The sequence below is a fragment of the Hippoglossus hippoglossus genome, chromosome 2, assembly GCF_009819705.1.
Source record: "Hippoglossus hippoglossus isolate fHipHip1 chromosome 2, fHipHip1.pri, whole genome shotgun sequence".
Classification (NCBI taxonomy): Eukaryota; Metazoa; Chordata; class Actinopteri; order Pleuronectiformes; family Pleuronectidae; genus Hippoglossus; species Hippoglossus hippoglossus.
In genome coordinates, this window is record NC_047152.1 from 9,839,917 (window position 1) to 9,867,029 (window position 27,113).

At 49.8% G+C, this 27,113-nt stretch overlaps 1 protein-coding gene across 13 annotated transcripts in view; it reads right to left on the minus strand.

The window, feature by feature from the left end:
* Positions 1 to 27,113, minus strand: part of LOC117773474 (protein unc-80 homolog) — a 35,494-nt gene that overhangs the window by 1,647 nt on the left and 6,734 nt on the right. The window contains exons 8-66 of one of the 13 annotated variants that reach the window (XM_034605539.1): positions 26,457 to 26,730; positions 26,224 to 26,358; positions 25,906 to 26,122; positions 25,203 to 25,343; positions 24,378 to 24,646; positions 23,944 to 24,294; positions 23,723 to 23,854; positions 23,269 to 23,416; positions 22,257 to 22,307; positions 21,605 to 21,753; positions 20,884 to 21,047; positions 19,986 to 20,084; positions 19,544 to 19,752; positions 18,763 to 18,869; positions 18,504 to 18,657; positions 17,308 to 17,480; positions 17,014 to 17,226; positions 16,790 to 16,925; positions 16,536 to 16,669; positions 16,263 to 16,440; positions 15,972 to 16,181; positions 15,753 to 15,850; positions 15,457 to 15,660; positions 15,241 to 15,348; positions 15,010 to 15,148; positions 14,556 to 14,737; positions 14,310 to 14,441; positions 12,635 to 12,821; positions 12,379 to 12,510; positions 12,137 to 12,280; positions 11,939 to 12,039; positions 11,741 to 11,827; positions 11,453 to 11,636; positions 11,251 to 11,345; positions 11,091 to 11,180; positions 10,732 to 10,833; positions 10,472 to 10,652; positions 10,114 to 10,379; positions 9,869 to 10,003; positions 9,604 to 9,742; positions 9,429 to 9,525; positions 9,179 to 9,349; positions 8,787 to 9,098; positions 8,499 to 8,699; positions 7,975 to 8,098; positions 7,768 to 7,893; positions 7,560 to 7,683; positions 7,232 to 7,438; positions 6,953 to 7,137; positions 6,707 to 6,872; positions 6,438 to 6,617; positions 6,202 to 6,349; positions 5,711 to 5,767; positions 4,721 to 4,802; positions 4,529 to 4,634; positions 4,208 to 4,228; positions 3,773 to 3,972; positions 2,818 to 3,308; positions 2,172 to 2,770 (exon numbers count right to left, since the gene is read on the minus strand). In XM_034605539.1, coding sequence (XP_034461430.1) covers positions 2,820 to 3,308; positions 3,773 to 3,972; positions 4,208 to 4,228; positions 4,529 to 4,634; positions 4,721 to 4,802; positions 5,711 to 5,767; positions 6,202 to 6,349; positions 6,438 to 6,617; positions 6,707 to 6,872; positions 6,953 to 7,137; positions 7,232 to 7,438; positions 7,560 to 7,683; positions 7,768 to 7,893; positions 7,975 to 8,098; positions 8,499 to 8,699; positions 8,787 to 9,098; positions 9,179 to 9,349; positions 9,429 to 9,525; positions 9,604 to 9,742; positions 9,869 to 10,003; positions 10,114 to 10,379; positions 10,472 to 10,652; positions 10,732 to 10,833; positions 11,091 to 11,180; positions 11,251 to 11,345; positions 11,453 to 11,636; positions 11,741 to 11,827; positions 11,939 to 12,039; positions 12,137 to 12,280; positions 12,379 to 12,510; positions 12,635 to 12,821; positions 14,310 to 14,441; positions 14,556 to 14,737; positions 15,010 to 15,148; positions 15,241 to 15,348; positions 15,457 to 15,660; positions 15,753 to 15,850; positions 15,972 to 16,181; positions 16,263 to 16,440; positions 16,536 to 16,669; positions 16,790 to 16,925; positions 17,014 to 17,226; positions 17,308 to 17,480; positions 18,504 to 18,657; positions 18,763 to 18,869; positions 19,544 to 19,752; positions 19,986 to 20,084; positions 20,884 to 21,047; positions 21,605 to 21,753; positions 22,257 to 22,307; positions 23,269 to 23,416; positions 23,723 to 23,854; positions 23,944 to 24,294; positions 24,378 to 24,646; positions 25,203 to 25,343; positions 25,906 to 26,122; positions 26,224 to 26,358; positions 26,457 to 26,730 — 9,346 coding nt within the window. In that variant the 3' untranslated portion in view covers positions 2,172 to 2,770; positions 2,818 to 2,819. Of the gene's footprint in view, positions 1 to 2,171; positions 2,771 to 2,817; positions 3,309 to 3,772; positions 3,973 to 4,207; positions 4,229 to 4,528; positions 4,635 to 4,720; positions 4,803 to 5,710; positions 5,768 to 6,201; positions 6,350 to 6,437; positions 6,618 to 6,706; positions 6,873 to 6,952; positions 7,138 to 7,231; positions 7,439 to 7,559; positions 7,684 to 7,767; positions 7,894 to 7,974; positions 8,099 to 8,468; positions 8,700 to 8,786; positions 9,099 to 9,178; positions 9,350 to 9,428; positions 9,526 to 9,603; positions 9,743 to 9,868; positions 10,004 to 10,113; positions 10,380 to 10,471; positions 10,653 to 10,731; positions 10,834 to 11,090; positions 11,181 to 11,250; positions 11,346 to 11,452; positions 11,637 to 11,740; positions 11,828 to 11,938; positions 12,040 to 12,136; positions 12,281 to 12,378; positions 12,511 to 12,634; positions 12,822 to 14,309; positions 14,442 to 14,555; positions 14,738 to 15,009; positions 15,149 to 15,240; positions 15,349 to 15,456; positions 15,661 to 15,752; positions 15,851 to 15,971; positions 16,182 to 16,262; positions 16,441 to 16,535; positions 16,670 to 16,789; positions 16,926 to 17,013; positions 17,227 to 17,307; positions 17,481 to 18,503; positions 18,658 to 18,762; positions 18,870 to 19,543; positions 19,753 to 19,985; positions 20,085 to 20,883; positions 21,048 to 21,604; positions 21,754 to 22,256; positions 22,308 to 23,268; positions 23,417 to 23,722; positions 23,855 to 23,943; positions 24,295 to 24,377; positions 24,647 to 25,202; positions 25,344 to 25,905; positions 26,123 to 26,223; positions 26,359 to 26,456; positions 26,731 to 27,113 lie in introns of those variants that run through there. The other 12 variants (XM_034605520.1, XM_034605513.1, XM_034605551.1 and 9 more) reach the window with 12 other exon arrangements.

The following is a 27,113-nucleotide window of genomic DNA, read 5'->3' on the forward strand; positions in this document are numbered from 1 at the left end:
CCACTTCCGGTTTGCCAGTCGGTACTTCCGCTTGGAGCCGGAGATGCAGGATCCGGAGCCATAGATCCATCATGAGGTGAATACTGTTTAAAACATCAACACAGTTATTACATCTTCTGTGTGTTGGACGTGTCGCTGCACATTCTTCATTGTTAACTTGTGTTTGAAAGGAAAAGTCGTCTCGTTAGTTTCTAATGGGAATGCTAAGCTAAGCTAGCATCACAAGCTAACCTCACCTGGCACCAGTTGTTCAGTCATGGGAAGTAAAAGAGAGAAACTTGTGTCTGGAGCAGAAAGAAGCTGTTTCTAAAGTTTTCACCTTTTAAACATGAACCGAGAAAACTCTTTATATTTAAATACTTTATATTTACTTACTTTATATTTAAATACTTTATAAGAGGCCGCCATGTTTTTTTTACAGTAGCCCAGACTGGACAAACTAAACATCTTTTGAGTTTCCATGACAACTGAAGCTACCACAGGTTCTCTGTCATGTTTGGAAGTGGAGGCTGCAATATGCAACTTCACCACTAGATGTCACTAAAGTCTACACATTGCATTGATAGTGTTTTATCACCCAGCCCTACCAAACCCATAATATATATAATTTACCATCATAAATACCAATATATCTATCGATATAGATAATAATGATCATAATAAACATCACAGTTGACAAACTGAAGCAACAATTGTCTCCCTGACTTTCTGGTTTATTGTTTCTTCAGTTTCCATCAACAGAGCAAATCATTGAGACCGGAGCCGGAGCCCATGGACCGATCTTTAGGTGAATACTGTTTCAAATATCAACACATTTATTACATTCATTCATTGTTAACTTGTGTTTTAAAGGAAAACTCGTCTCATTTGTTTATGTTTGCTACTGTCATCAGCTGGAGCTGGAGCCACAGAGACCAGGAGCTGGAGAGACCAGGAGCCACAGAGACCAGGAGCTGGAGAGACCAGGAGCCACAGAGACCAGGAGCCACAGAGACCAGGAGCCACAGATACCAGGAGCCACAGAGACCAGGAGCCACAGAGACCAGGAGCCACAGAGACCAGGAGCCACAGATACCAGGAGCCGGAGATACCAGGAGCTGGAGCTGCTGCCGGGGGCCACCATGAGGTGACTGTTAACATGTGTTGTTGAGGAAAACTCGTCTCATTAGTGTTTTCCTGCAGATGTTCCGGCATCATGAGCTCATTCAGTGACAGTTTAAAGATGGTTATATATTCTGCTGGGGATTTGAACCAGCACCTCACTGCCTTGCCTCTCTGAACCAGTCCCCGGTGCAGAGTCTCCTTCACACTCAGGTAGAAATGAAATAAAGGCTGAAACGCGTTGTAAACAATATCCATTTATTTAGATATGTCAGAAATATTCTGTGTATATTTACTCTAAGTTTGCACAAAGAAGACTCAACTGGACGGAGACACACGTGACATTTAAAGGGAACTCTTTGTATTTAAACACTCAAAGTTGGACATACTTGATATGTGTTGCACATTAAGTTGCACGAGCCTCTGTCAGATAAAATGGTCAAAATAGAATTCATACACACTCTGTCGTCATGGTTACAGCATTTTCACAGAATGAAAAAAGAAATGAAACACACAAGCAGCAAATAAGAAAAACACTCACAGTGCATTGGTGTATGGCACGGATCAATATCTGCTTTGTACCTATGGATGTACTAACTCTGTTTGAACTCAAACTGAACACCGCAGATACCAGTAAACTTTTACAGTAAATGTTATAATATTGTAAATCTGGATATCTACCCAAGGTGGGACCTTGAACGCATCGTGGGCGAGTAGACGTGTTGGAGGTCTGAGGTTTTCACCGGAGGGAAATCACACACATGTTAATATTAAGGCATGGAATGAGCGACGAGGTAACGGCCATCCACTGCATCGATCCACAAAGAAACGTCTCTGAGTCTGAGAGTGAAGAGCGAGGAGACAGGACGTTCCACATCGGGACGAGCGACCTTTAGTTTTCAGAGCTGAAGGATGAAGATACAGTCTTTGGTCACAAAGAATCTGCTGAGACGCCGAGCGGCACAAAGCAGATCTGTGGAGTTCACAGGACGCATGTGTGGTGAAGTAAGAAAAACTGATCTGATCACTTAAATTAAAGAGGAATTCCAGCAGCAGAATTAAGAGATTCTGACACTTTAAATACATTATATTCATTTAGAAAGCAACAAATCATGGATTTCACTGGAGTTTAAAGTTTGAGGAATAATACTTTTCTCAAATATAGAATCTTACTTCTGTCTCCTGCTCCATATCATCACTTATTATTATTATTATTATTATCTAACAACATTAGAATGGCTTTTAATATGGTGTCTCCTTTGTAACCTTTGTACAAGTTATAGCATCTTTTTAAATGTATACATCTCTTCTATATAGACATCTTTAAAATTTAAATATCAACCGTTTAACCGTTTCTGAGTCGGTGTTCGTGACGACTGTTAAAACTTTGTCTGACGTAAAATCTAATAAAATAAATCTTTCTGTGATGGAGACGAGTGATAAAGTAGATTTGCTGCTATAAATATACATTCGAGCCTTCGTCTGTCCGTTGATATTCAACCCTGGAGAGATGAAGTCAGAGCTGAACTGAGGAGAGAGCAGTTTGTCTGAGGGACAGATCGGTGGTGGAGACAGAACAGAAGCCCTCTTCCTCTCCTTTTTCTCTTTTTAAAGACGTGTACTTTCAAATCGTCAGTGAAACGAATCTAAATGTTCGTTTTACTTTTTCATTTTTTTTGCTCATTAGTGTTAAGAACTGTGCCGGTTATCAGCATCTGTCACACGTGGGACTCATCCAGGTCCAGGTCCACGGGGGAGAGGGGCAGAGGGAAGCGGCGGGGCGACCTGCGGGGCGTCCTGCGGGGAGAGGGCGGGGACAGCAGCGGGACGAGGAGGGGGTTCTCCGTGCCGCCGTCCTCGCTGAGGTGCAGCAGGGTGCTGCTGCGCGGCAGGAGCGCCGTGGTGTCCTCGTCCCCGGGACTCTCTCTGATCCTGGACGGCCCCGGTGGAGGCGGAGGGAGGAGCGGAGGGAGGAGGTGGGTCTGCGGCGGCAGCGGCGGAGGCAGAGGGGGGCCCGGGGCCGGGGTCGTGCCCAGCACTGGGAGCGGTGGAGGGAGGGGGGAGGAGGTGCGGGATAAGGGGAGAGGGGAGCAGGTTCGGGACGGGTGAGTCGGGGTGGAGGGTCTGGAGATGGAGGGAGGAGGGGAGAGGCTGCTGCGGAGCCCCCACTGCTCTCTCCTCTCTCTGCTGCTGATGACCCCCGGAGCCTGAGACAAGAAGAAGAAGAAGGATTATTATAATATCACTCATCACTTAATACTGTGTTTCCATGGCAACTCATTGTTTTGTAGAAGTTGTTCCTATGAAACTGTTGATACGGATGTTTACTCACTTTATTAGTGTCAACAAAAAAGGAAAATATACTTTAATTATTCATTTATTTCTCCTCATTGTTGTTGTAGTGTCTTCTGGATGACTGCCACCTGGTGGACTGAAGTGGAACTGTCAGTTCATGTGACAGCTACAATGTTAATTAGCCTGATTGTCCCTGGTTATTTGCACCTTGGTGGAAACGCAGGTGAAGCAGCAGCCAATCACAGAGGTGGTTCTGCCATAATGCAAAACCACTAATCTTTTTTTAAATTGGCCACCTTGGGCCCCCGTACACATATAAGGTCTGGTTTCCTGAGTCCCTGCTGCAGCGTCTGTGAGGGGGGGTCGGGGGTCGTACCTGTGTGTTCCCAGGAGCGTGCAGGTCGGCGGTGACCGTGGCGGACGAGGCTGACGGCACCTCCAGCGTGGGCGACTTGGAAAGGCCTGGACTGACCCTCCTGCCCTCCCCCGCAGGGTCGAGGGCGCCGGGAGTCGGGGGCTTCCCGATCCCCGCAGACGCCTCTGTGAAGGTCACTGACCTCTTCTGGTCTCCGTGCGCTGTGGGGCAACACGTGCACGAGGTCAAAGGCCAACGAGTGACTCTCTTAACAAATAAGCATCATCAAAGAAGAGTGGAGGCAGGGATGGGACAGGAGGGGGGAGGGGGGGAGGCAGGGGCTGGGAGGGGGGTATGCAAGACAGACATGCAGAGCGCCCTATTGGGTGAGGTTGCAGATAAAAGGGGGCGGGCCGTTGCAGGGTGGAGAGGAAAAGGTTAAAGGTGGTGTCTCACCTTCGCAGTCCAATAAAGTCTCTTTATTTCAAAAACGTGAGACAGAACAGAGTGAGAGTCAGTTTGAGACAAACAACAACAACACATTGGAACAAAGAGGAGAACAGGAGGACGGGTCGCTTCCAGTCCGCACACACACACACACACACCAGGTAGACAACAGGTCTCATCACCTGGGAGCTGGTTTTCTGTCTGTGTGCTGACTGGAAGTGTTGGGGGAGTCTGAACACACACACACACACACACACACACACACACACACACACACACACACACACACACACACACACACACACACACACACACACTGAAGGAGGTTACCCAGAGGTTTGTTCTTGGGCTGGATGCTCCTGCGAGTCGTCGAGAGCCGAGCTCCAGATCGATCACGGGGTTCGTTCTTCGGAATGGACAGCAGGGGGCGCCGCAGCTGCAGGACAGTCACAGGACAGTTTTAGCAGGTTCACTCAAACTGTCACGAGTTGAACTGGAAAAGGACGAAGGGGACGTCCTCACCTGTCTGAGGCCGCGCTTCCTTCCTAACGGAGGCTGTAACAGGAGGTTGTGTTGCCCTGGTTCGCTCTGCACACTGGCAACCCTGGTTCAGTTAATCACGTGCACACACACACGCACACACACACATAAACACACATAAACAGAAAGACACATATTCATCACCATGACGGAATCAAACACCGCCCTGTGTGTGCTCGCTCACTGACCACAAGATGTCACTGCTACTCTACCAAGTCACTCACTGGACACACACGTATGTTCACACGACACCAGATCACAGTGCAGAGAGGAAACAGAGCCGCCATGATTCACACACCAGGGGAGGGTCGGGGCTGGAGCAGCAACTCACAACAGAAACTCGTGTGGTGATGTGAACGTGTTTGATTATGATTATTTATGGATTCACTGGACATTTAAAGTGTGAAACATCGGGTTCATTAACGGTAACAGTGAGTAAATGAGAGGTTAGTGTCCTTGTTCGTGTTGCCGCCCCAGTTCCCGCTGCCCCGACAGATTGGTATCCAGAGAGGGACGCCCAATTTGATCAGTGACAAGCCTGAAGACACAGAAACAGTATGAGACACCATGGCACCAATGGGAGAGAGGCTGGCTTTGGTGATGGCACATCAACTGTCAGAGACCCACAGCGAACACAGGAGAAACAGAGGCGGAGCTCCCTGGCCCCCCCGGGGGCCGGCGGGGCCCTCGTTGGGTTCCTCCTCATGAGGGAGGGGCCTGGTTAGGATAGCACAGCAGATGAGCTGAGGAGATGAGGGTCAGTGTGGAGCTCAGAGGGAGGAAGGTGGGGGAGAGAGACAAGGCCACACAGAGAGAGAGAGAGAGAGAGACACAGGTGGGGGGGTGACGGGCCAAGGCGATTTGACTGGATGTGGATGAGTGATCGACGGCCAATAGAGGAGGCCGTCCTGAGGCCATGCCCCTCCCACTGGCAGACAGATAACGGGACACACACAGAGAGGGCCACTGTACCTAGAGAGGTTACCCTCCTGCAGGAGGCCCTGGGACTCATCTAGCACATTGGGTTCACTGTAAAAACGGGGCGAAGCGGGAGAGTGGGAGTTTAGGGAGAGAAGATCCATCACCGCCCGAATCCCCGAGCCCCGTCCTCACGAGGGCGTTCGCTAACAGCTGATCGCTTTAACACATCCTCACCGACATGCAGAGATATTTCACTGAGCTCAGACTGTTAAATAAAGACATTGTTTTATATAGACAGAGATATACACAGAAAAAAATGGCTGTGGTTGTGGGATATGAAACTTTACATTCTACATGTTACATAAACAAATGTTTCTTCTTCCTCTCATCGTACAAAGATGAAGCTAAAATATCCCTGATACAGGCGCCGCCATCTTTAACCTTTAATTTAGACTCAAATCTTTTCTTTCTTGCAAAACTAGAATCTTTGATCTGTGTGTGTTTGTCAGTTTGTCAGTTTGTGTTTGTGTCGGGGGGGTCACCTGTGGCTGGGCAGCATGTTGGTGCGGTGAGCCTCGGGCTGCGAGGCCACAGAGCCGGTGGCGTGGCTGGAGAACCGCCGCTGCGTTATGACCCTGGGCAGAAAGGCCTCGTGCTCGCTCACCACGCTGGGAATACTGATGGAGTCGTCTGCGGAGAGAAGGACGCACGGCAGTGAGGTTCCAGTTCACTTTCTACACAATGTGGAAAGTGAAAGTAGAACGGGAAAGTGTCTGACTCTCTTCCTCGTCCTCGTCGGTGCGGCTGAGCGTGTCTTGAGAGGGTTGGCGTGACGGCTGACTCTCCTGCTCCCAAACGGTGCCGGTGCCGGTGTTGGAGCGCGACATCGTGGCCAGACTGAGGCGATACGCTGAGGTGGAGGTGCCCACCGTGCTGATGGACGTCTTGCCTTGGTAAGCTGTCGGGGGGGGGCAGGTTAAGATGGAATCAGAACATGTAAAAACCCACAGAATCCAAAGTTAAGATGTAGTTTGTGTGTTTCCTGACCAGAGCCGCTGTGCACGGCCTCCTTCAGGATCTTGAGCTCGTTGTTGAACTCTGCGAACAGGGAGCTCTTGCAGAGAGGTCGAGGGATGAAGCGTCGCTCCAGCTGGTCGGCGATGTGGTGGCGTGCCGTGATCTCCTCCTGGGAGTCGGCCGGCTGCGTCAACAACTAGACGAGTACAGGAAGAAACAAGGTGAGGACACAGGGACATGAAACGCTGCGTCACACTTGAATCTCCGAGTCTTTACCTTGCACTGGATGAAAGGTCTCAGCAGGACGAAGATGGGGATCCGGGTTCGGACAATGAAGTCGATGAAGTCCCAGAAGGCCAAGCCGCCAACCTTCCTCAGCGCCATCTCTTTCACCTGCAGGCTCAGCCGGTACCACTGGTTTCCCAGCGAGCGCTCGAAGCAAACCAGCACCACCTTCAGAGCTGCGGATGAGAAGACACACGGGCCATGTTAAAATAAAAGGAGCAGCTCAATCTTTACTCATCACGTTGGAAAATGTCGTCGTCACATTCCCACCCAGATACGCAGCCTGGCTCGTGGACTCGGCTAGTCCCTCCCTGCGCAGGTCCTTCCCCGTGTCGCCCGGCGTGGAGCAGTGCGCCGGCGAAGCGTCCAGCATGAAGTTCTTGGTGCGAGAGGTGGAGATGATGCGAGGAGGCAGCAGGATGTTGATGACGGTCTGGAGGAGCAGGAAGATCTCGGGCTGCTCGAGGTGCGGGCTGTCTGCACAACAGAACAAACAGAGATACAAAGGAGTTGGAGCAGATCTGCAGTTATGTTTCCTGCTTCTCTCTAGAGCCTTAAAAACAGTTTCATGAGTAAATCAACGATGCTAACTCGTTACCTTTACTCCCAGAACCAACAGTCAGCACGAAGGGAATGAGCAGGTTGAGCAGCATCCCCTCCCTCCTCTCCTGATTGGTGAACGGTGAGATCACGTGACTGAGAGGGAAGTCTTCCTTCAAGGCCTGAGAAACAAACGCTGGGTGAATATTTTCAGAGGGACAATATGAACGAGGGTTTTACTTGATGAAGAGGAGGATGAGGTGGACCTGAATCTGCAGGGCAACCAGCCGGACGACCGCCGTGCTGAAGGGAAGTGGCGGGGAGAGGTAGGGGCTGAGGTGGAGCAGCGGCAGCCCGTCCGCCACACTGGAGGGGCCGACCACACCCATCACCTGACAACACACAAAGAAATACTTCAAAAAACAACACAACACAGGAGAAGATAGCAGAATAAGGTGTGTGTGTCCTCGTACCAGGTTCACACAGACGTTGATCAGCGAGCGAAGGTGCGGGAGGAAAGAGATGATTGGCTGTCGCTGCAGCGTGAGGCAGATCCCCTCGATCAGGCTGCTGGCCGCCTCCCACTCCACCTGTCTCCTGGAGAACACACAACCACACAACACCACCACACAACCAAATAAAAACACATGGTCATCAAAAGACGTGAACATGGCATCAGATCAATAATAAATCGGACCTGTATCACCTGCACGACGACGAAGGCTGAACTGACAGTGAATACTGAAAGCTCACAAACACAGGCAGCTACACACTGCAGTGACACACACTCACACACAGGGATCCGCACAGAAACACGCTACAGCAGCTCTTACGGTACATCACCCACGAAGGCAGCGCTACAGAGGACAGTGCCAAGAAGCCGTCTATATACTGTACACACCACGGCACCGGCACAGCACGACACTCACAGGGAGACGGAGAAGAAGAGGGATCGTATTCAACAGACCTGGTGCATAAAGCCTGTGGGCGAGCGCACCTGAGCGTTGGCATCTTGTGGATCTTGTTGAACATGCGGTCCAGCCTCTTGAGGATGAGGATGAGGGCGGGGCGGACGGCCTCTGACGACCAGTCGGTGATGGGCAGCATCTCCATGATGTAGCGCCGCAGCCCGCGGCTCTCCATGGTCAGGGTGTCGTAGGGCGCCAGCTTCAGCAGCGCGTGGGCGATCTCTGCCAGCCTGGGAGAGACACGGACAGAGTGTCAGAGCAGATTATACAGAGCTGTTTTCATTTCTCTCTGCCCAATGTGATGGAAGACACGTCACCTCATGTGGGACTTGATGTCGAGCAGCTCCAGGGCCGTGACCCGCGGCTCGCCGGCCACATTCTGCAGGATCTTGAGTCGCGGCCCGCAGTGTTTGTAAAACTCGGTGCAGATGTTTAAGAGCGACTCCCGCGGCCGGCGGAACTCCTCCCTGGCGATCCGCTCGTCCAGCTCCTCCCTCGGCATCCCCTGGCCCTCCTCCAGCAGGTGGAGGTTGTCCCTGGTGTTGACCCCTCCTGACATGGCGTGGTTCGCCGTGGTGCCTCCTTTATGGCCCTGGTCACAGCGGGACAACTGTGGCGCTGTCATTGGCCTGTGGAGGAGGTGTGGATGAAATCATAAGCATCTACATCACCTGCAGCTACAACGTGTAAAACCTCAGATCTGCTGGACCTTGTCAGAGTCTCGGAGCTGTAGAGGAGCGCCTGCAGCGACGTGGCCAGAGCAGCGATGGCGGCAATCTCATCCCGGGCAGCTGAAGCACATTCCATGGTGATGGTGTTGCTCTTCAGCTTCTGGAGGTGACAGGGAACCAAGGCCTCCAGCACCATCAGCATCTGGAGACTGGACACACAGAAGCTGTTGTGGGACAGATGTGGGAGCAGGGGGGGGATGAAGATGAAGCCGGAGTGTGTCTCCATACCTCCGGAAGGATTCAGGGGCGTAGGCGACCACTGTCACACACAGCTTGATGGCCTCGCTGATAGAAAAGGCCAAGTCCTCGTTACCATAACAGAAATCTGCCAAAGAACAGATCATATTTAGAGAATCCAGAACATGATGATGGTTTAATTAAATCGGAGTGTTTGACAGTTTACCCAGAGAGCGCAGAGGTTTCTCTGCCTTCACCAGCTCCAGAGCGTCCAGGGCGTCCGGCGTCTCTCCCTCCAGAGACACCAACAGGTCAAACAGACACTGGGCTGAGACGCCTTTAGACAGACCAGTGCTGGTGCTGGTCTGGAGGTGAGGGAGCAAAGATGGAGACAAGTTTATTAAAGCAAAATCCCCTGTCACACTATTTGGAGGCATCCAGGAATACAGAAATTAAAAGTTTGTGCTTGCACCACCGCTCTACAGTCTTACTGTGAATTCCAGCAGCGGAGCGACGCTTGCAAACAGCTGCAGGACGAAGGGTTTGCGGTGGAGGATGTAAAACTGTCGGCAGCAGAACTCGATGCCCTGCCTCAGTAAAGGGTCGCTCTCATAGTCAGCGTAGACCTGGAAAACAACACAGGGAGGACACGTTCTAATCCTGCTGCTCCAAAACATTATTACACAAAATTGAGACCAAACCACCACGATATCCACAGGACTGGATGTTTCTGTACCTGCAGCATGGTCGGCAGGATCCACTGGTAACCGCTCAGAGAGAAGAGGTGGTTGAAGTGCACGGCGGTGTTGATGGCAGTCGCTGTGTACTGCCTGAGGAGGGCGCTGTCCTCCGGGTGCAGCAGCAGCGCCCCATTGAAGACATTGAGGAACAGCATCATCTCGTCCCCCCACGGGTACTCGCTGGGCATTCCCAGGAACATCTCCTCCAGCAGCTTGATCCACAGCACCTTGTGGAGGGTGTCCAACCCAAACAGCTCCTTACCTGAGAGAGGAGGAGGAGGAGGAGGAGACCACAGGGGCTCAGAATATATAACTTTACTCTTCATATTAAGTGTTGGTTGGAGTCTGTCTCACCTTGTTGCTCGTTGAACAATGAGAACTCTGCGTCGATGGCCGTTCGTGGGAAGGAGGGCAGACGGAGGAGGTCCTCCTGCAGCAGGGACACGTGGGACTGTTTGTGCACGGCCGGCATGTGTTGGGTGAGAGAGATCAGGAAGAGGACGCGGCCGACCTCCTCCAGTTTACGGGAAAACACCTGAACGAAATAAGAAGTAAAGTTTCTGTTTACCTTTGATGTCACAAAGCATTATAAATAAAGTTTGAGTCGTCCGTACCTGTTTCTGGATGAGCTCTTGTCCTTTCTCTGGCAGCATGTGGACCAGGTTGAGCTGTGGAGACACTGACCTCCGGAACGGGTAGATGTCTCTGACATACGTCTACAGGACGTGGACAAAAACATTACATATAAATGAAAGTATCAGAAGAGTTACAGCTCAGTGGTAAGTTCCCTCAGTGGCATAAAAAAACACCTCAAAACAAAGACTTATTCTATCTATAACTATACCAGGATAATTAACGGCTTATTTCTAATTAAATTTAAGTCTTTAAGTGTAACTCCAAATTGCCAACTTCTCAACACAGAACAAATAAAATCCTTCATTACAGCAGCTTGAAGTGTTGTTGTTGTTGTTACCTTGGAGTAATGTATGAGGTTCCATCGTTTGTCCATGAGGAAGTAATGCGCTGATCTGGCCTCGGGAATGTTGAAGAACTCAAGACACTCCTGTGAAACATCATAAACATTAATCTTTCTGATATTTAGTTGATAAAACTATGTAAAAAGGAGTTCTTACCTTCAGCAGAGCTTCAAACTGAGTGTCCTCGTGCACTGGGAGCTGTGTTGGGATGTCACACTCGTTCTGCCCGTGCACCACCAGGGTTTTGGTTCCTGCGTCGATTAAAGCACAAGAAAATGTTTCAGGTAAATCCAATGTAATGTTTTCTAAGGCCTCTGTGTATTTAATGTGGTATCACAATGTGTGAGTTATTGTTCACCTGGCATGGATGCAGTGACGAGCAGTTTGACCTCACACTGCTCCTTCTTCATGGTCTGCTTCAGGTCCTTGAAGAAGAGCCCCTCCACGTAGCCCACCACCTCCCACAGGAAGGTCAGCGTGGCAGAGATGGCGTCCATACCCCACTCGCAGGGAGTCCGCACAAAGTACATGATCAGTCCCACCTACGAGGAGGAGGAGGAGGAGGAGGAGGAGGAGGAGGAGGAGATTCACGTGAGAGAAGTGACGATGAGTTTAAATGGTCCTGAAGTGGTTGTAGTTGATTTACCAGGTAGTTGAAGAGGATGTGAGACGTCTGAGCCGGCAGATCTCCGATGTTGAGCAGGAGCTTCCTCAGCATGTACATCAGCTCGTCCTGGAAACACAAGAAACACAAAGTGAGTGTCCCTCACTCTACCTCGGAGACTGAGGACTGAGGAACAAACCTTGTCACCCAGTCAAGGCCCAGCTGATGACGTTTTCTTACCTGTCTGTTGCTCACTGTGAGTTTTTCCAGGAAGTGTCGGAGAACCAGGGCCGGATCCTCGATCAGACAGTTCCAGAGGATTTGCTGAGCCACAGCGCTCACTGCAGAAACATTACACAAAACAGACTCACTTGTAAACACAGCGTGTGACAAGATGCAATGGACGAGTCTCATATGTGGCGAGGATATGACGCCCACCTGCCACGCCATCCTCTCGAACCTCGCCGTCCTCCATGAGGTGGACTATTGGCAGAACGGCAGCACAGATGCATGCTGGGAAGACAGCCTGAGGTGGCTGCAGCATGTGGTGGGTAGGAGTGTGTTCTGTTGTGTTCTCTTCGTCTGGCAAAAACAAATAGAAACGATCAGTGGAAATTAAAGGAAAGCACGAGGAAACAAAGTGGTTTTATCTCGTCATCAGTGATTGTGTGTTTTCGTACCTTCAGCACTCGCCAGTGAGCGGACCGACCACACGGAGCCCCGGCGGAAAGAGTAGTTCCTGTGGGAGTTACTGGAGGCGCAGGATGGGCTGACGGACAGACGGCGTGACGCCAGGTTCACCACTTCTTCTGCTGGCGAGATCAACATCCAACAGGACCGGCACATAAACAGGAAACACCACATACAGTCAGGGTACTGAGCTTCTGGCACAGGTATTGTGTATTTGTGTACGATGTGAGCTGGTGGTAGCCCCACCTTCTTCCTCCTGCTCAGGCGGCGGGCTGCACGTGGGCTCGTAGCACGCCTCCTGAGCAACAGGGATCGCCGTGATGATGCTGGCCTCGCGGCCCAGTCGCCGCTTCTCTTCCTCTTGCTGCAGGTTCTTCAGGATGTGCTCGGCTCGCTGGTGGGAGCGCGACACCGCCCGGGCTGAGAAGGATTTCTGAAAGGGAAGGGCGTCGGATCAAGCGGCACAGCGGGTGCAGACATACAGAAGGTTGAGGATGAGGGAATGCACGAAATTAAAACCAAAGTTTTAAAACTTTCAGGAAAGTGTGTGCACAGCTATTCTACGCTTACATCCGAGGAGCATTTTGTAATGTTGAATGACCGGACAACACGTTAATACAGTAACTCTCCTCCAGCACATTGATCTCATGCTCTAATTCCATCCCAAGCATCATGAAGAGACACTGTTGAATAGGTAAGATTTCAATCGTGACTAATTGTGAGACGAGTAAATGTGTTCAGACTGGACTTTGGAGAATTTACTGTATCGTTGTGTACAGTGAATGCCTCACAGCATTCCCACGAGTGCTCATACACATACATATCCAAATAGGCTGAACGCATGATATGAAGAACATACACAGCAAAGTCATTCTCATCCAATGACCATGCATCAACAGCACAACACGCACAAAATGTCTGAATGTCCGATGCATGCTGTTATAGTTCTTTGCCTGTACGTTTTGAGTTTGGTGTGAATCCCTGATCAAGATGCAACTATCTGAGATGACCCATGGACCTGCCCCGGTTTCAGACCTCCAGCGCCTCCCAATGGGCCAAACAAACTGCTTCCCCTCCTGTCGCTAATGATCTGACGTAACAAGATGCATCAGCACAAACATCCGGACAGAAATACCAACTTACTATGGTATGGACTGACTGAATTAATGTGGAGAACTAAAAACAAAGACAGTCGATAGGTAAATTATAGAACATGTGCTCGCAGGTTGTCATCAAAAAAAAACATATTTTGATAATCATGCTTTTTGAAACAAAAAGAAGAAAGTAAAAAGGAAACACCAAGAAATCTGTTCCGCTACTTTTAAAAATCACCATTTTCTAACCTGAGAAGTTGATTTCACGTGTTTTCTTAAGTTAGCAGATTTCTTGGTGCAGTTGTTGACATTACACTTTGCATAGCAGGAGCAAATGTACTTAAAAAGCAGCTTAACGTGTTGTGTGTGTATTGCTTCTGGTCTATTGAAGGGTTGAGCTGTGACTCAGCTGGATTTAAAGGGCTGGTTCACCCAATTCACCCCCTTTACTTAAAAGCTTCATCTAACAATCAAGTTTAGATTTCATTTGTCCACATCTATCTCAGACTTCTGCCTCCACACAAATATTCATTTTGTTATTTTGGTGTCAATGCTCTAAATGATCTGGATAAAACCTGGACAAATTCAATTCAAACTATCATGTGAAATGTTTTCGCGGGTGAACAATCCCTTTGAGTTTTGCAGGTCACATTGAATTGAATCTAAATCTGAAGGAACCTGACGACTCAGGTCAAGTAGTTTGTGTCGTCACAGGTGAACATTAACTACATCTTCAAATCAAGAATAACATCCATAATAATATTAGTAATAAGTAAATGTACTGTATGCACAGCTAGGCAACCAATGTAAACAGGGCTCGGACTTACAGACTGGTCTTCATTGATGGGGTCCTGGACGCTGCCAGTGTTCTGGGGAACCCAGGGGGGGTCAAATATGGGGACGCAGGGCATGCCCAGAATAGGAGAGGGCAGAGTGAAGTTGATGCTGGGTGGAGGAATCTGGAACACAAGAGTGAGACCAAATGTTCTACATTAAACATGAAGCTAATTAGAACTAGATGTTAAAACCATTTTTATGGACAGATAAAAACATGGTGATATTGTTATTCGTACCTTAAAGATCTGCTGAGCTCCTTCCTCCATGCGAGGCCACACCTGGTAGCGGAAACGCCACAGCGTGTTAAACTTCAGGATGGAGTTGATGCGCTGGCAGGCCTCCTGGTGCTGGAACTCCGCCATCATCATCTCGGTCACCGTGTCGGGGACCTTTACGGCGCACAGAAGGAACATAGCCGCTGGAGGGGATTTGGATAGGGCAGCGGAAGAGGGAGGAGTGAGGAGAGACATGGAGAAGGTGAAGTGTGGTTGAGGGCAAATAGTAGCACACAGGGAAGGATGTAAGAAAATAGGAAGGGCAAAAGGAAACAGGAAAGGAAGAATATATTAGAATATAAAACAGTTAAAACATGTCACATGTTGTCTCTGTAATCTGAACGTTAATAAACTCCGACAGACGCAGCGACCTACAGAGTCAACCCACGCATGACTGATGCACAGCCCGACTCACCGGCAGCAGCAGCCATATGTTCGTCCACGCTGAGTAGCAGCTCCCAGGCGGCGGGCTGGATGTCCCCGTACATGTCGTCGGTCAAGATGGGAGCTGCTTTGATCAGCAGCGAGAGCGGCGCCGGGGACAAGCTCATCACCTGAAACACAAGCCGACATCATGCATCATCCTGCAAAACCAAGTAAGGCTCTGGATACGATATAAAGAGGGAATGTTTGGAAACCAGCTCACCTGGTTGCGGATGTACTTGAGCATGCCTGTGTCCTTCTTCCCTTCCGTGTTGGGGTCGTTGGGTCGTCTCTTCATGGACGGCGTCCTCAGACACGACTTGTCCGAACACTGAAGGCACAGAGAGGTTTATGAACCACCAGCGGTAAAGTAACTCATCGATTTAGTGATTAACTCATCAAGTTTCAAAACAGGACCGATAAGACCTGTGAGTTCCACCTCTTTGTTTTTCTTGGCCCGTGCCCCGATGTTGCCGGAGGAGGCGCTGTCTTCTCGCAGGCTGTCCACCGTCTCGCCGTACACCAGCTTGATGGCGCGGACCAGACGGGCGCAGGAGCGGCTGTGGTGCTGGTAGCAGTGTGGGTGGCAGAAGTCGATGTGGGTACAGATGAAACTCTGCTGGTTGCACAGCAGGATCATGATCTGAGCCCAGAGAGGAGAGGAGGAGGTCAGTATGAAAGAAGGAAAACACACACACACACTGACACAGACACACACACGTATACGGCACATACATGGAGCCAGGACATGTTGCGGTGGTAATTGTCCTCAGCTCCTCCTGAGCTCGGACCCTCTGGCTCTATGCTGGGCTCACTGGTGCTGAAGGGACTCCCTGCAACAACAAACAAGAACCATTCCAACAGGAGGGTGTTGGATTCAAGGTCATATGCATTTTTGATAAATGCTACAAACAAATTAGACTTAAATAAACCTTGACATCACCCATGACTTACCAATGTCAGTGACCGTGTCCCTGCTGTGCGTCTGCGACGACAAACCCTCTTCGTTCTCCGACTCGGAGTCCTGCCGGGACAGCTTGGTGCTCTTCAGGCTCCCTGCTCGCCGGATGGACGACAGGGAGCCGCCTTTCTTCACACGGAAGCTGCGGGCCCCTTTGATCTGAAGCAGCCGAGATCCTCCGATACGAATCTTCCGGACGGGTGCTGGAGAGGACGGAGGAGGGGAGAGGTTATACACAATCAAATGGGACTGTATTAAAACACAAGAGAGACGTCGGGCCTCACCCTGAGTTTCCTGCGGCTTCTTGTCGTCGCAGGTGGTATCAGACTTGAGCGTGTGGCTGCTGCTGTTGAGCGAGTCGTGTCCGTCCTCATCGTCGAGGATACCCGCGAAGCTGATCTTCCTCTCGTAGCGTTGGCGGCCGAGCTCCGGGTCCAAACGCAAGCGGCAGCTGTCGAGGTCCTACAGCAAAGATGTGAACAGCAACTGTGTGACATATCCTGGTAAAGAGAACACACACACGCTGAATCCGTCCATATTTATATCACACTACTGACCACGAGAGGCTCGGTGCGTGGGCGGGGCAAGCAGGGAAAAGTCTCCCGCAGGAAAGTGGTGATTTCCAACAGGAGCTGGCAGGCGGCCATCTTCAGAGCGAAGGGGCAGCCGCACTTTGTAGGATTGACTGTGTCTTGAGGGTAGAAGTATATACATAACAACACACATGACGTTTCATTACCTGCAGAATGATCATCTACGTTTTACATGATGTGGTCCAGAGTCTTAGATGTGAAACCCTCTTCTGACTCACTGTCGTCCAGGTAATCCTCTTCCTCGTCTTCTTTCCTCATTCTGCGCTTGGTCTCTTCATCGTAGATGTAACCCAGGATGTTGGAGGGGCTCTCGCTGTCAGAGTGACAGAGTTCACTGAGCCTCGTTCCGATCGCCTGAGCAGATTCAAACACATAAATACGTGCACTCTCATTATAATCATTATTAATAAGTGTCACATTAACTGAAGTGTCTTTAACTCACGTCTCCCCACTGGCAGAAGTGCTTGGCGGCGTTCCACTGGAGTTTCTGGTTTCTTTTGTTGCCCACTATCGGGGATCGTCCCCTCGACAGGCCTCTCTTGGTGATGTTGACATGGTGGCCTTTCATCCACTCTGGCCAGTTGCCGCGGTTACAGCGGTGGACGAATCTGGCACATTCGAGGAAGAGGGAGGCCCGAGCCACAACCGGAGCTTCCTGGAAGAAGCAGACGATTTCCGAGCTGTGGATTTCGAGCGAACACACAACAGCTCGAGGTGACGACAAAATGAAACATACCAGGTCCAGAGCGGCAGCGAGGATGGAGGCGTCGGGGATGGTCCCCGGCTCGCAGCAGTTCAACAGGAACTGGAAGCGTTTCATGCCCTGTCGTATGGCGCCCAGATTCACCACGTTCTTGTTCTTCATGGCCTCCTGACTGGCTGCGAGACGCTCCTGGAAACCATGAGGGCCTGGAGGAGAGGATGGAGAGAAGACAGGAGGGTACAGCAGAACACAGGAAGGGAATTATATTTTTAAAACAAGCATATATAAGCGGGTCGTTATTTACACAATTCCTTGTCGACAGGAGCTTTGAAGATTACATCTTACATTTAACCCTGACGCATAAAGCAGAGTGAGAGATGGACACACAGCCACAGGCGCAGGTTACACTCAGATTTTCAATTCTACACAAATTATGAAAGTTACTTCAGACACTATATCCATAATAATAAAATGACAAGTGTAACCGCAGCCGCACAGAAGCTGCACGTGTACAATTCTGTTCTAATCACTCATGGAAAATACCACCAGACGTCACCACAGAAGAGACGAGAGAGCGTCATGCTTGACATAGCACAGAAATATGCTTCACAGCAGAAAGATGGTTTCGTAGATGTGAGTTATTCCCCCGACACCTCCTTCTCTCCCTTTCCACCGTTGAATGAAACAAGAGAGGAAGGGGTTTGTTGTTGGGGAGACGAGGACGTGCACAGTTGGAAAGGAGGGGATGTGGAGTTGGTACGACAACACACTGACAAACGGAATTAGAGGGATATTAATATTCTTTATAATGTTAAAAGCTATTTCAGGGAAAAATGTATTTCAGGAGCATTCAGTGCATTTTTTGGAATTTAGAAAACATCCTTATATTTGATGTGAAAAGTACGTGATGATAGTTTTTTGAAAAAGTACTCCGAGAATTTAGAATTGTACTTCGAGTTATTACAAGACAGAAAGGGTTTTTAAATTTGACGTAGCAGAGGCCGAAATGAGGGACAAACTCGACACTGACGGATTGAGAATAAAACACAAGCTAACAGGGTGTAGCAGGCAGGCGTCCGGCGATGGAGAATGGCGTACGGAAGGAACGACTGGCGAGGCGAGAGAAGACACCACACGGACAGACAGACACTGGGACAGAAAGAGAGAGAGATAGAGACACAGGGCGGTGGGGCGTGGGCGAGGGGCACCCTGGGGTGGGGGAGGTCTACCATCTTTCTCTTCTGTGTGGTGAAGCTTGGATGGATTCCTCCTGCCAGACCTCCATTTACCGAGCCGCTTGAAGAAATTCTCCTCCTCGTCCCTGCAGTACTCTGGCCCCACAGCGCCCCCTTCTGACAGCTTTACTGCGCTCGTGAACTTCACCTAGGACACGTAAACACACATCAATATGCACAGAAATATCAAGACATTATCAAAATGTGCACGCTATGTAGCATCCAGCAGCAGTGGGGGTGTGGCCTCTCTGACCTTTGAACTCTGCCGTATGAAGGACAGTCGGTCGACGGAGCTGATGTCCAGCAGGTCCTCGACTCCGTCAGTCAGTCCAGAGAGAGACGAACGCTTGAGCCAGTTACCTGGAGACACGTGGAATCAAGAAGAAATGAAACAGAGGAAGGTGCAAAGCCACAAATGTACTGTGCACACTTTGTTGTGAAGGAAAGTACGTGCACACACACACACACACACACAAAGGGTGGTCGACAAAGAAAAGGGCAAACAGGGGACATACATTCAGGGTGTTTACACTGAGGAACAAAACTTCTTCAATTATCCTTGATAAAACTTAAAGTCCCTGGTGACCATACAGGCCTCTCAAGTCTGTGATGTGCAAACACAAGTTAACCCGGGTGGGGAACAGCGTGCACACTGGAGAGGTGACCGACACACACAGACACAACACAAATACTGTATGAAGATGGTTCCACATCCACATACGTAGGACAGAGAGAGTGAGTGGAAGGCGAGAGGTCCGACGGCATGCTGAGGCACAGAGAGGAGCACACAACAGACCAATGAGATGAAGTGAACGCCGCCTCGTGGCAGGAAGTCTTTCCAACGTTAGGCAGACAAAAACACAGCGTTGTTTCAATGCATTTCAGGGGGACAGTCGGGGGAAAGCCTAGGTAATGAGGTGAGGTCATGGACATACACACTGTTTACAGACCTGATATGGAAAAGAAATGATGTAGATATTAAAGGTAAATCATCCTCAGACCAGTTAGAGGTTGACTGTAACGAGCGACCTCACCTATGGGCAGCTTCAGTTTCTTGCGCAGTGAAATGCGACGGGATCGGGATCGAGAGCGCCGGTCGGTGGTGGTGCCGGAGTGGGCGGTGGTGCACTCCGACGTGTCCTGCTCCGATTGGCTGCTCGTGTCACTGGCGGCGCTCTGCGACTTGAACATCTTCCTCCAGAAGTCCTTCCTGCCCAGCAGAGCGCCCGGGAGCTGCTCTTCACTGGAGGCACAAGAGACGGAGAAGAGACACAAAGGTCACATTTGAGGACACGGGATTAAATTCAGCTTTTTACAAGTTTGTATCTCTGTGTATGAATCAATGTTAAAACACAGTGAGGTCCTCTTTATTGTGGCGGGACAGGAAGCGACAGTTTCCCTGTTTGGAGCAGAGACGTGGCTGCTGCACTGGACATAGATGGTGCTATATGGAGATGCTGTGAGGTGGACACTCACTGTTCGGGTGTCTGGGGGGGTCTACTGGAGATGTAGCTGCGACACTCATCTGCAGCACTGGACACCTGACCCTTCTCCCCGGACACACCCGCCTCTGACCTGCGCACACACACACCCCGACAGACACACAAACCAGCTGAGCTCTGCTGTGCAGTCACGCCCACCTGGGACGACCCCCCCCACAGCCTACAGTTATTTAGTCAGCAGCTTTCCAAGGATTTGACCTGAGGAGTGTCACTCAAGCTTGAGATGTTTGTATTATGATTACTGTCTTTTCTATTTTGATCTATGGACGGAAAGATTCCTAATTCCTAGACAAGCTACAATTTCCAAATGTCACTTTTCTAGCTGCAAATCAATATTTAATATGAGCTAAATTAACACTTACCATGCACACATTATGAGATAGAAACTCCACCTCAACTAATTAGTCGTCTGAGGAAGGTGTGTTATTATTTTCTCTAGAGTTACAGACTCTGAGTCCAGTGGACGTTTCAATGCAGTCACACTAATCAATAAAATGCGGTCAGAGGAAGTTTGATTCTCTGTGGTGAAACAGAGGAAGTGCCCACTTTGCCAAAGCCACAGTATGTTTATAATACGACATCGAATCAGTCACTCAGGAGAAACAGATGCAGACGGGACAGAAAAGAACAGAAATAAAACAAATGAACAATAAAGCGGTGATGAGAAGCGTAGCTCGGATACGTCACACAAAGAGAAATGTTGACTCACATCACATCACTGATTGGATGAGAAATATTTTCGTGACCTCACAAGGGGGGGAGGGGTTTTATGGCATTTCAACAGGAATGAATACAGGTCATTTCTACTTGCTCATGATTGGACAGAAGCATGATGTCATTGAGACCACTTCTGACCACTCATTGGTCGGTACCTCCTGGGTCCAGGTTGTTTCCCCTCTTCCTTCTCGTCAGGCTTCTTGGTGGTGGTGACCTTCTCCGCGCTGTCCAGCAGGGCGCTCAGCGCCACCCGGCGGAACACGTTGCCATGGGCCTCCTTGATGAACTGCACCAGCTGGCGGATGTCGCAGTACAGACCCTGGGAAGGAGGAGGGAGGGACGTGTGAGTCAAATGCACCACAAAGTGCGTTAGAAGAAGACAAAGTTGGGACTTTCCAGGCTGCGTCAAACAGTGTGTGGGTTTGTGCACATGCATATATGCATAAGTGTGTGGTGTGCAGGAGCAAGGCTCCGGCTCCAGCTTGTGAGTGGGTGGCCTCTGATTTTGTGCCATAATAAATGCTGCCTTCAGAAGTGTGTCATCCTCCGCCAACGTACACAAGTCATGCCAGTGTTTCTTCAGGCTTTACAGGCGCCGCAGAGCGACCGCGGTCCCTCACTGCTCTGACAGGAGAGACCTGCATTCAGCTGTTTCCAATTCAGTTACAACAAAATAAAAAGTTATGGCTCAATGTCTTTATTAATAGAAGGTGATTAAACACACTTGACGTCCGATTTGTCCTGAACGAGAAAGCATTAACTAATGTGGTGTAAGTGATTGCTCTTCTTTAGGCTCTGCACCAGATGAAACATTAATAATTCAACTCCAACAAAAAGAAATATGAGTCTGGATCTAACAGATGATTTCACACTCACCAGGTTCTCTGGGCTGTGCAGCTCGTGTGTGGTCGAGGCGCAGCGGGTGATGAGGGACTTGAACATGCAGCCCACCACCACCGCCTCCATATTCTGGGCCACGGACTTGTTGTCCCCCGTGGTGAAGTTGTTCCCGAAGCCTGCCTTGTCTGCAAGCAACAGGGAGGCGGGAGGAGACCACGGATCACACAGGGAGTGGTTAAGTCAGGGGGGGGAGAACAGTATGACAGCTGACCAGCTTGAGTATTAAACAGTGAGGCCGTACAACAGGGAGGGGGGGCAGGTGGGGCAAAGGAAAAGGGTTCGTAAAGCAAATGGGGGACAAGCCAACTGAAAAGGATTCTGGGTAAGGAATACATGCAAGTGACTAAGGCCTGCGATAACAAAAACACAGTGGGGGGGGGGGGCTTATTCTCTTGGTCCAGTTAGATCAAACTTAGTGTGAATGGAGAAAATATGAAGTGTGTAAAAAGCAGATTTGATCACACATGTGAGTATTGTGGAGTTGCAGGCGAGTTGTGTCCCTTTCAGACAGAGTGAGGGGCGCAGCACAGGAAGTGGTGTCTCGGGAAGGGTCCGATTAGGCGTTAGGTGTATTAATCCTACAGCGAATAGTATTGACTGTTATTGATTATTGATCATGTGTATCTACCGATGTTTCTTTTTTTCGCCCTCCTGGACCTCTCACCTGCACTGCCGTACTCTGCAAGAGAAAAGAGGCGGGGCACAGGTTGATTGACATCAGGCCAGCACAGACATGTATGCGGCGTCAGAGAGGACGAGGCACCCCGCCTCCGGACGGAGGCGAACGTGAGACGCACACACACACACACAGACCGCCACACATAAAAAATAACACACACCGAAAAAACTAAACAAGGTGCCCTGGTCACTTTCAGAATCAAAACACTCATCGGTTCAGTAACTTGCCAATTGCTCAGCACTTCGTGTGATAGACGGTGCTGATCAGAGTAAAATATACTTTTCAGTGCAAAACTGAATTGGCATGTACAGTGTGTCTCAGTGCTCAGCGGTAAAGCCGCTGATTGAGCGGAGATGTAATGGGCAAAGCTTTGGATTGGCAAGTGTACAGAATGGATGAGTGAGTCAGGAAGGCAGGATTCCGCTTGTGGAAGTGGATGAAGAAAAAGAGGGAAGATGGAAGCAGGAGGAGGAGGACGAAAAGGGGACAGGGACAAGCGGAGACGAGTGGAAGGAGGGAGGGAAGTAACACAGATATAAACAGAGGTAGCGCTGGAATGCAAAGTCGAAGTGCAGGTTGAGACAGAAGTAGTACAATTCAGCTTTGTCAACCACACAAGGACATTTCACTTAAATCACGCTTTTTATCTGAAACTGCTCTGAAACTTAGCACCAAGGTTAAACCTCTGAGTGTGAAAGAGATTTCAATAGTTTCAAAACAAACATCTGCACAGAAGTGCTCAATAAATATTAAAATAAAAGGATTAAATGTCATTTACGAAGACAAAGATGTAAAAACATGATATTTTCTACTACTACTGTACTCACTTAACACCTTGAAACGCTACAGTCAGAATACTATCAATAACAATGCTAACTCGCTGATGATGTCTCGCTGTATTTGCTTATTTTCTATGATCTGCACTCAGTCCCACTCACACACTCACACTCTGCATACTTACTGTCAGTAATGGGCTCCATGCAGAAGCCCAGCAGCGCATGCAGGAAGTCCACAATGTTATTGAGAGAGTCTTTGTTCACATACTCGCGTATTGTCTGACGAAACTGCAGCTTGTCCAGCTTGTACAGGCTGGTCAGGCAGTTCTGGGCCTGGAAGCAAAGATTTGGAACCGGATTCACTCTCAGTGCAATGAAAGATTTACACATGAATCCGGGTTTTGGACGCCGGCCTGTTGTGTCTCAGAAATATCAATAAGTCAGTAAAGTGGCTTCACTTGCAGGATGTGCTATTCTCATGATCAATATCATCTGTCCAGACAGATTCTTACTTCATCTTTACAACTTAATCTAATAACACACAAACATTGACCAGCACTGAAATAGAGGAGCAGCTGTTCTGAGGCGTCCCTTGGTGCACGGAACTTCAGAGAAAGGTCAGAGGAGTAAAGATCTGACCTGCATCCTGAGGCGGTCTCCTGACAGGCCGCGGTGGCCCTCGCCACAGCCGTAGGCGCAGCCGAGAGACTTGACGATCTTTATCAGCATGGTCAGAGCCAAGCGGTGGGTGCTGAGGCCGGAGCCTTCTTCCTGTTTGAGGGGGAGTGACGGACACGAGCATGAACACACAGGACTCCAAAGATCCTCAGCACATTTCTGAGCGCACAGCTCAAACTCACCTTTTTATCATTGTCCTTGTTGTTCTTCACATCGTCCTTGCTCCCCTGCCCACTTCCTCCACCGCTTCCCCCTCCTCCTCCTCCGCTTCCTCCTCCTCCGCCGCCTCCGTCTCCCCCTCCACCTGCTCCGGGTAGTGATCCGCCCCCCTGCGCGCCTCCTCCGAGACCTTGACCGGTCGTGTCTTTGCCTCGTGCCTCCTGGTTCTCCTTGTTGTCGGGCTTGGACAGTTTCTTGCCCATGCCGGGCACCACGCCGAGCTGCAGCAGGCAGTCGATGATGTTGAGGGCCACGTCGCAGATCCTGGAGCTGATGTCGTGACTGAGGACGGCGTAGAGGGCTCGCAGTACAGCCTGGAATACAAGGAGACGGGGACAATGAGCTACCACACGGGAGCTGCCCTGGCTAGTATTGCGGCAGGAGGACCGTCACTTACGGTGAGGTCCAGCATGCCGTTCTTCAGCACAAAGTTGTTGGTCCCCTCGATGTTCTCCCCTTCCTCCGGGCAGGAGTAGTTGATGCAGGAGTCGGTGAAGCTGCGCGGCAGGTTGGCGCAGGCCAGCGGCTCCGCGGGCATCTCAGGGACGGCCACGGGGTTACAGAGCTTCTTCATGTGCTCGGTGAAGAAGTCGGCGTAGCCCACATTGAAGGACGCCACGGTTGTGTTGAATGCCGCCATGGTGATGGTGGAGATCTGAGATCGAACTGTGACAGAAGAGGGAGACGTATTGTGACTACAGGAAGTGGATAATAGTTGTATAATGTCTATTGTGTCTTTTTTAAACTCTCTTTGTTGGATCAAATTCTTTAATCGCACTCAGATTCTCTTTTAAGAAACTTAGATATAATCCTTGAAAACGATGCTTGTGTCCCTCAGAGGATTTGCTTGTACGTGATGCAGTGAGGAGAAGAGTCTAAATCCAGCACTGTTATTTATATGTAAATTAGCATCTCCACAACAATATCATTGTTATATAAGCTTGTCCTACTTCTGCTCTGCTCACTGGAGACATGAGCTTCAGCCCCCCCCACCCCCCTTTACTGCAGCTGATGGGTATTAATATATTCAAGTTTTCTTCTCACAGCCTCTCTAGTAGCTGCACCAAACATTTTATATTATCCCAGATCACTTTTCTATTGATTTGACTGGTATTAAAATGTGATCTGTTGTTGTAGAGTGTTTCTGCAAATGTCTAAGAAACTCATTTAGGGGCTAAATCTCAAGACTGATTTCTGCGACATCCACATTTTGTCTCCTCACCCTCTTTGACGGTGTTGTCGCTGTGGCTGTTGGAGTGGTCGGGCATGTCTCTGAGGAGAGAGTGGTGGGAGTGGGAGTGTTTGGCGCTCAGGCTGTCTGCGTCTGCAGCTGTGTCCGTGCTGCCCCTCCGTGTGAATTTGCCTGGAAAGGGATGCAACAGATAAATATTTCAGGGTAAATTAAACACACACAGCCCCCAAACAACAGCGACAAAATCATTTTCATGCTCATGTTCCCTGCAAAATAAACTTCAATCCGATGTGATTTCCAAGCCCAAACTTCAGCTGCAGGTTTGAGAAGAGATATCTGATTTTCAGATCGTAGAATTATAACTTTGATGCATTTTCCCTGCATCTATTGGACTATTTAAGAACATGTCTTCCTGGGAAAGGAGCTGATTGGAAGCAGGAGCTTTCAAAGAACGGTGAAACGTGGGAGCATGGAATGAGAGATTAAAAAACACAACTAACTCTGGGTGATAATAACAATAAATGTCTCTGTGCCTTTGGCGAATTTTAATCACACTTCTCTGTGAGAGCTAATAAAAATACCAGCGTTAATGAACTGACCTAATTCACTAGCTGACAGCGAGATCCAGACAGAATCCTCTGACTCACCAAAAGGGAGCTCAGGGGGGAGAGGGCGACGGCTGAGAACTGGTGACATGCAACCTATTCTCATTGTGAACGGCGCCCTGCATTACCCATGATCGTGGCCTGCCAGCCACCGCGGTCCAGAGCTCGCCGATCATCGCCCAGGCCGGAGAAGCTCCCGAAGGAGAAGGTGCTGCGGGTGGGCGAGACGTCCAGGTGGTCCTCGTGAAGCAGGAAGGGGACCCCCATACGGCGCTGGCGCTTCTTTCCCGTGTAGTGGAAGGGGATGGAGCCCTTCCTCTCCCGGTCCTCACGCCGGTTCTTAAACTGAGAAGGAAGAAGGATGGGAACGGTGCTTCAGCCACATTCATCTGAGTCCAGCATAAGATTAAAGTTAGCATGTTAGCATGGACATGTCTGTCTCTGACCTTCTTGAAGATGTTCATGCCCAGGTCCGAGGACAGGTCCGGGACAGCCTGTCGACGGAGGTTAGTCAGAGACACCTTTGCAAACGTCTCCGTGCTCAGAGATTTTCCCTCTTCGTTGCATTTCAGACTCATATCCTGCAAAACGCAGCAGAGGATGGTCAACGGTCGGAACGACAGCCAGACGCAAAACAGCTTTTATCGCACGTGTGAAGCAAGTCAGCTCCTCCCATTACCTGGGTCTTGTGCGTGTTGACCAGTGACGGCGTGGCAGCGACCATGGAGCTGCTGCGTGGGCGCGGCAGAGGCGTGACCAGGGGCTCCGGGGTGCGTTCGGGTCTCTCCTCCAGGATCTGCCTCAGCCGCTGGAGGTAGAACATCAAGGCCCAGTGCACGCCCTCCTCTGTCCAGTGCGGCTGCAGCAGGCAGCGCAGCACCGCCACATCGAAGTAGGTGGCGTAGCGAGCTCGCTGGGCCACGGAGGTCGGCAGACCTGCGGGGGCTGACGTCCTGGGATAGGAGGAAAGACACAGGGATGATTTTCACATTCATATCCACATTGAATCTTTGTGGTGATATTCCGTGTTTCTGTATTTTCTGAGTAAGCCGATGTAACGAAGGTGAAAAGAGAGAGAAACAACTGAAGTGAAGGTTGAAGAATGACAGGAACTGTGCAGAGGAAACAGTCGAAGACTCAAATTGATTTAAAGGAGAAGAATAAATGTAATTACGAGGGGCTGAGAGGAAGTGACCGTGACGGTACAGAAGCCTGACAGCCGCCTGATCGGGAGGAAAAATGTCCAGAATGCTTTGCATGTGTTTCGGAGTCTTTACAACACCGTCACACGTCGTACTACAAACACCAATTACACCGTATCATCGCCTTTCCTGTT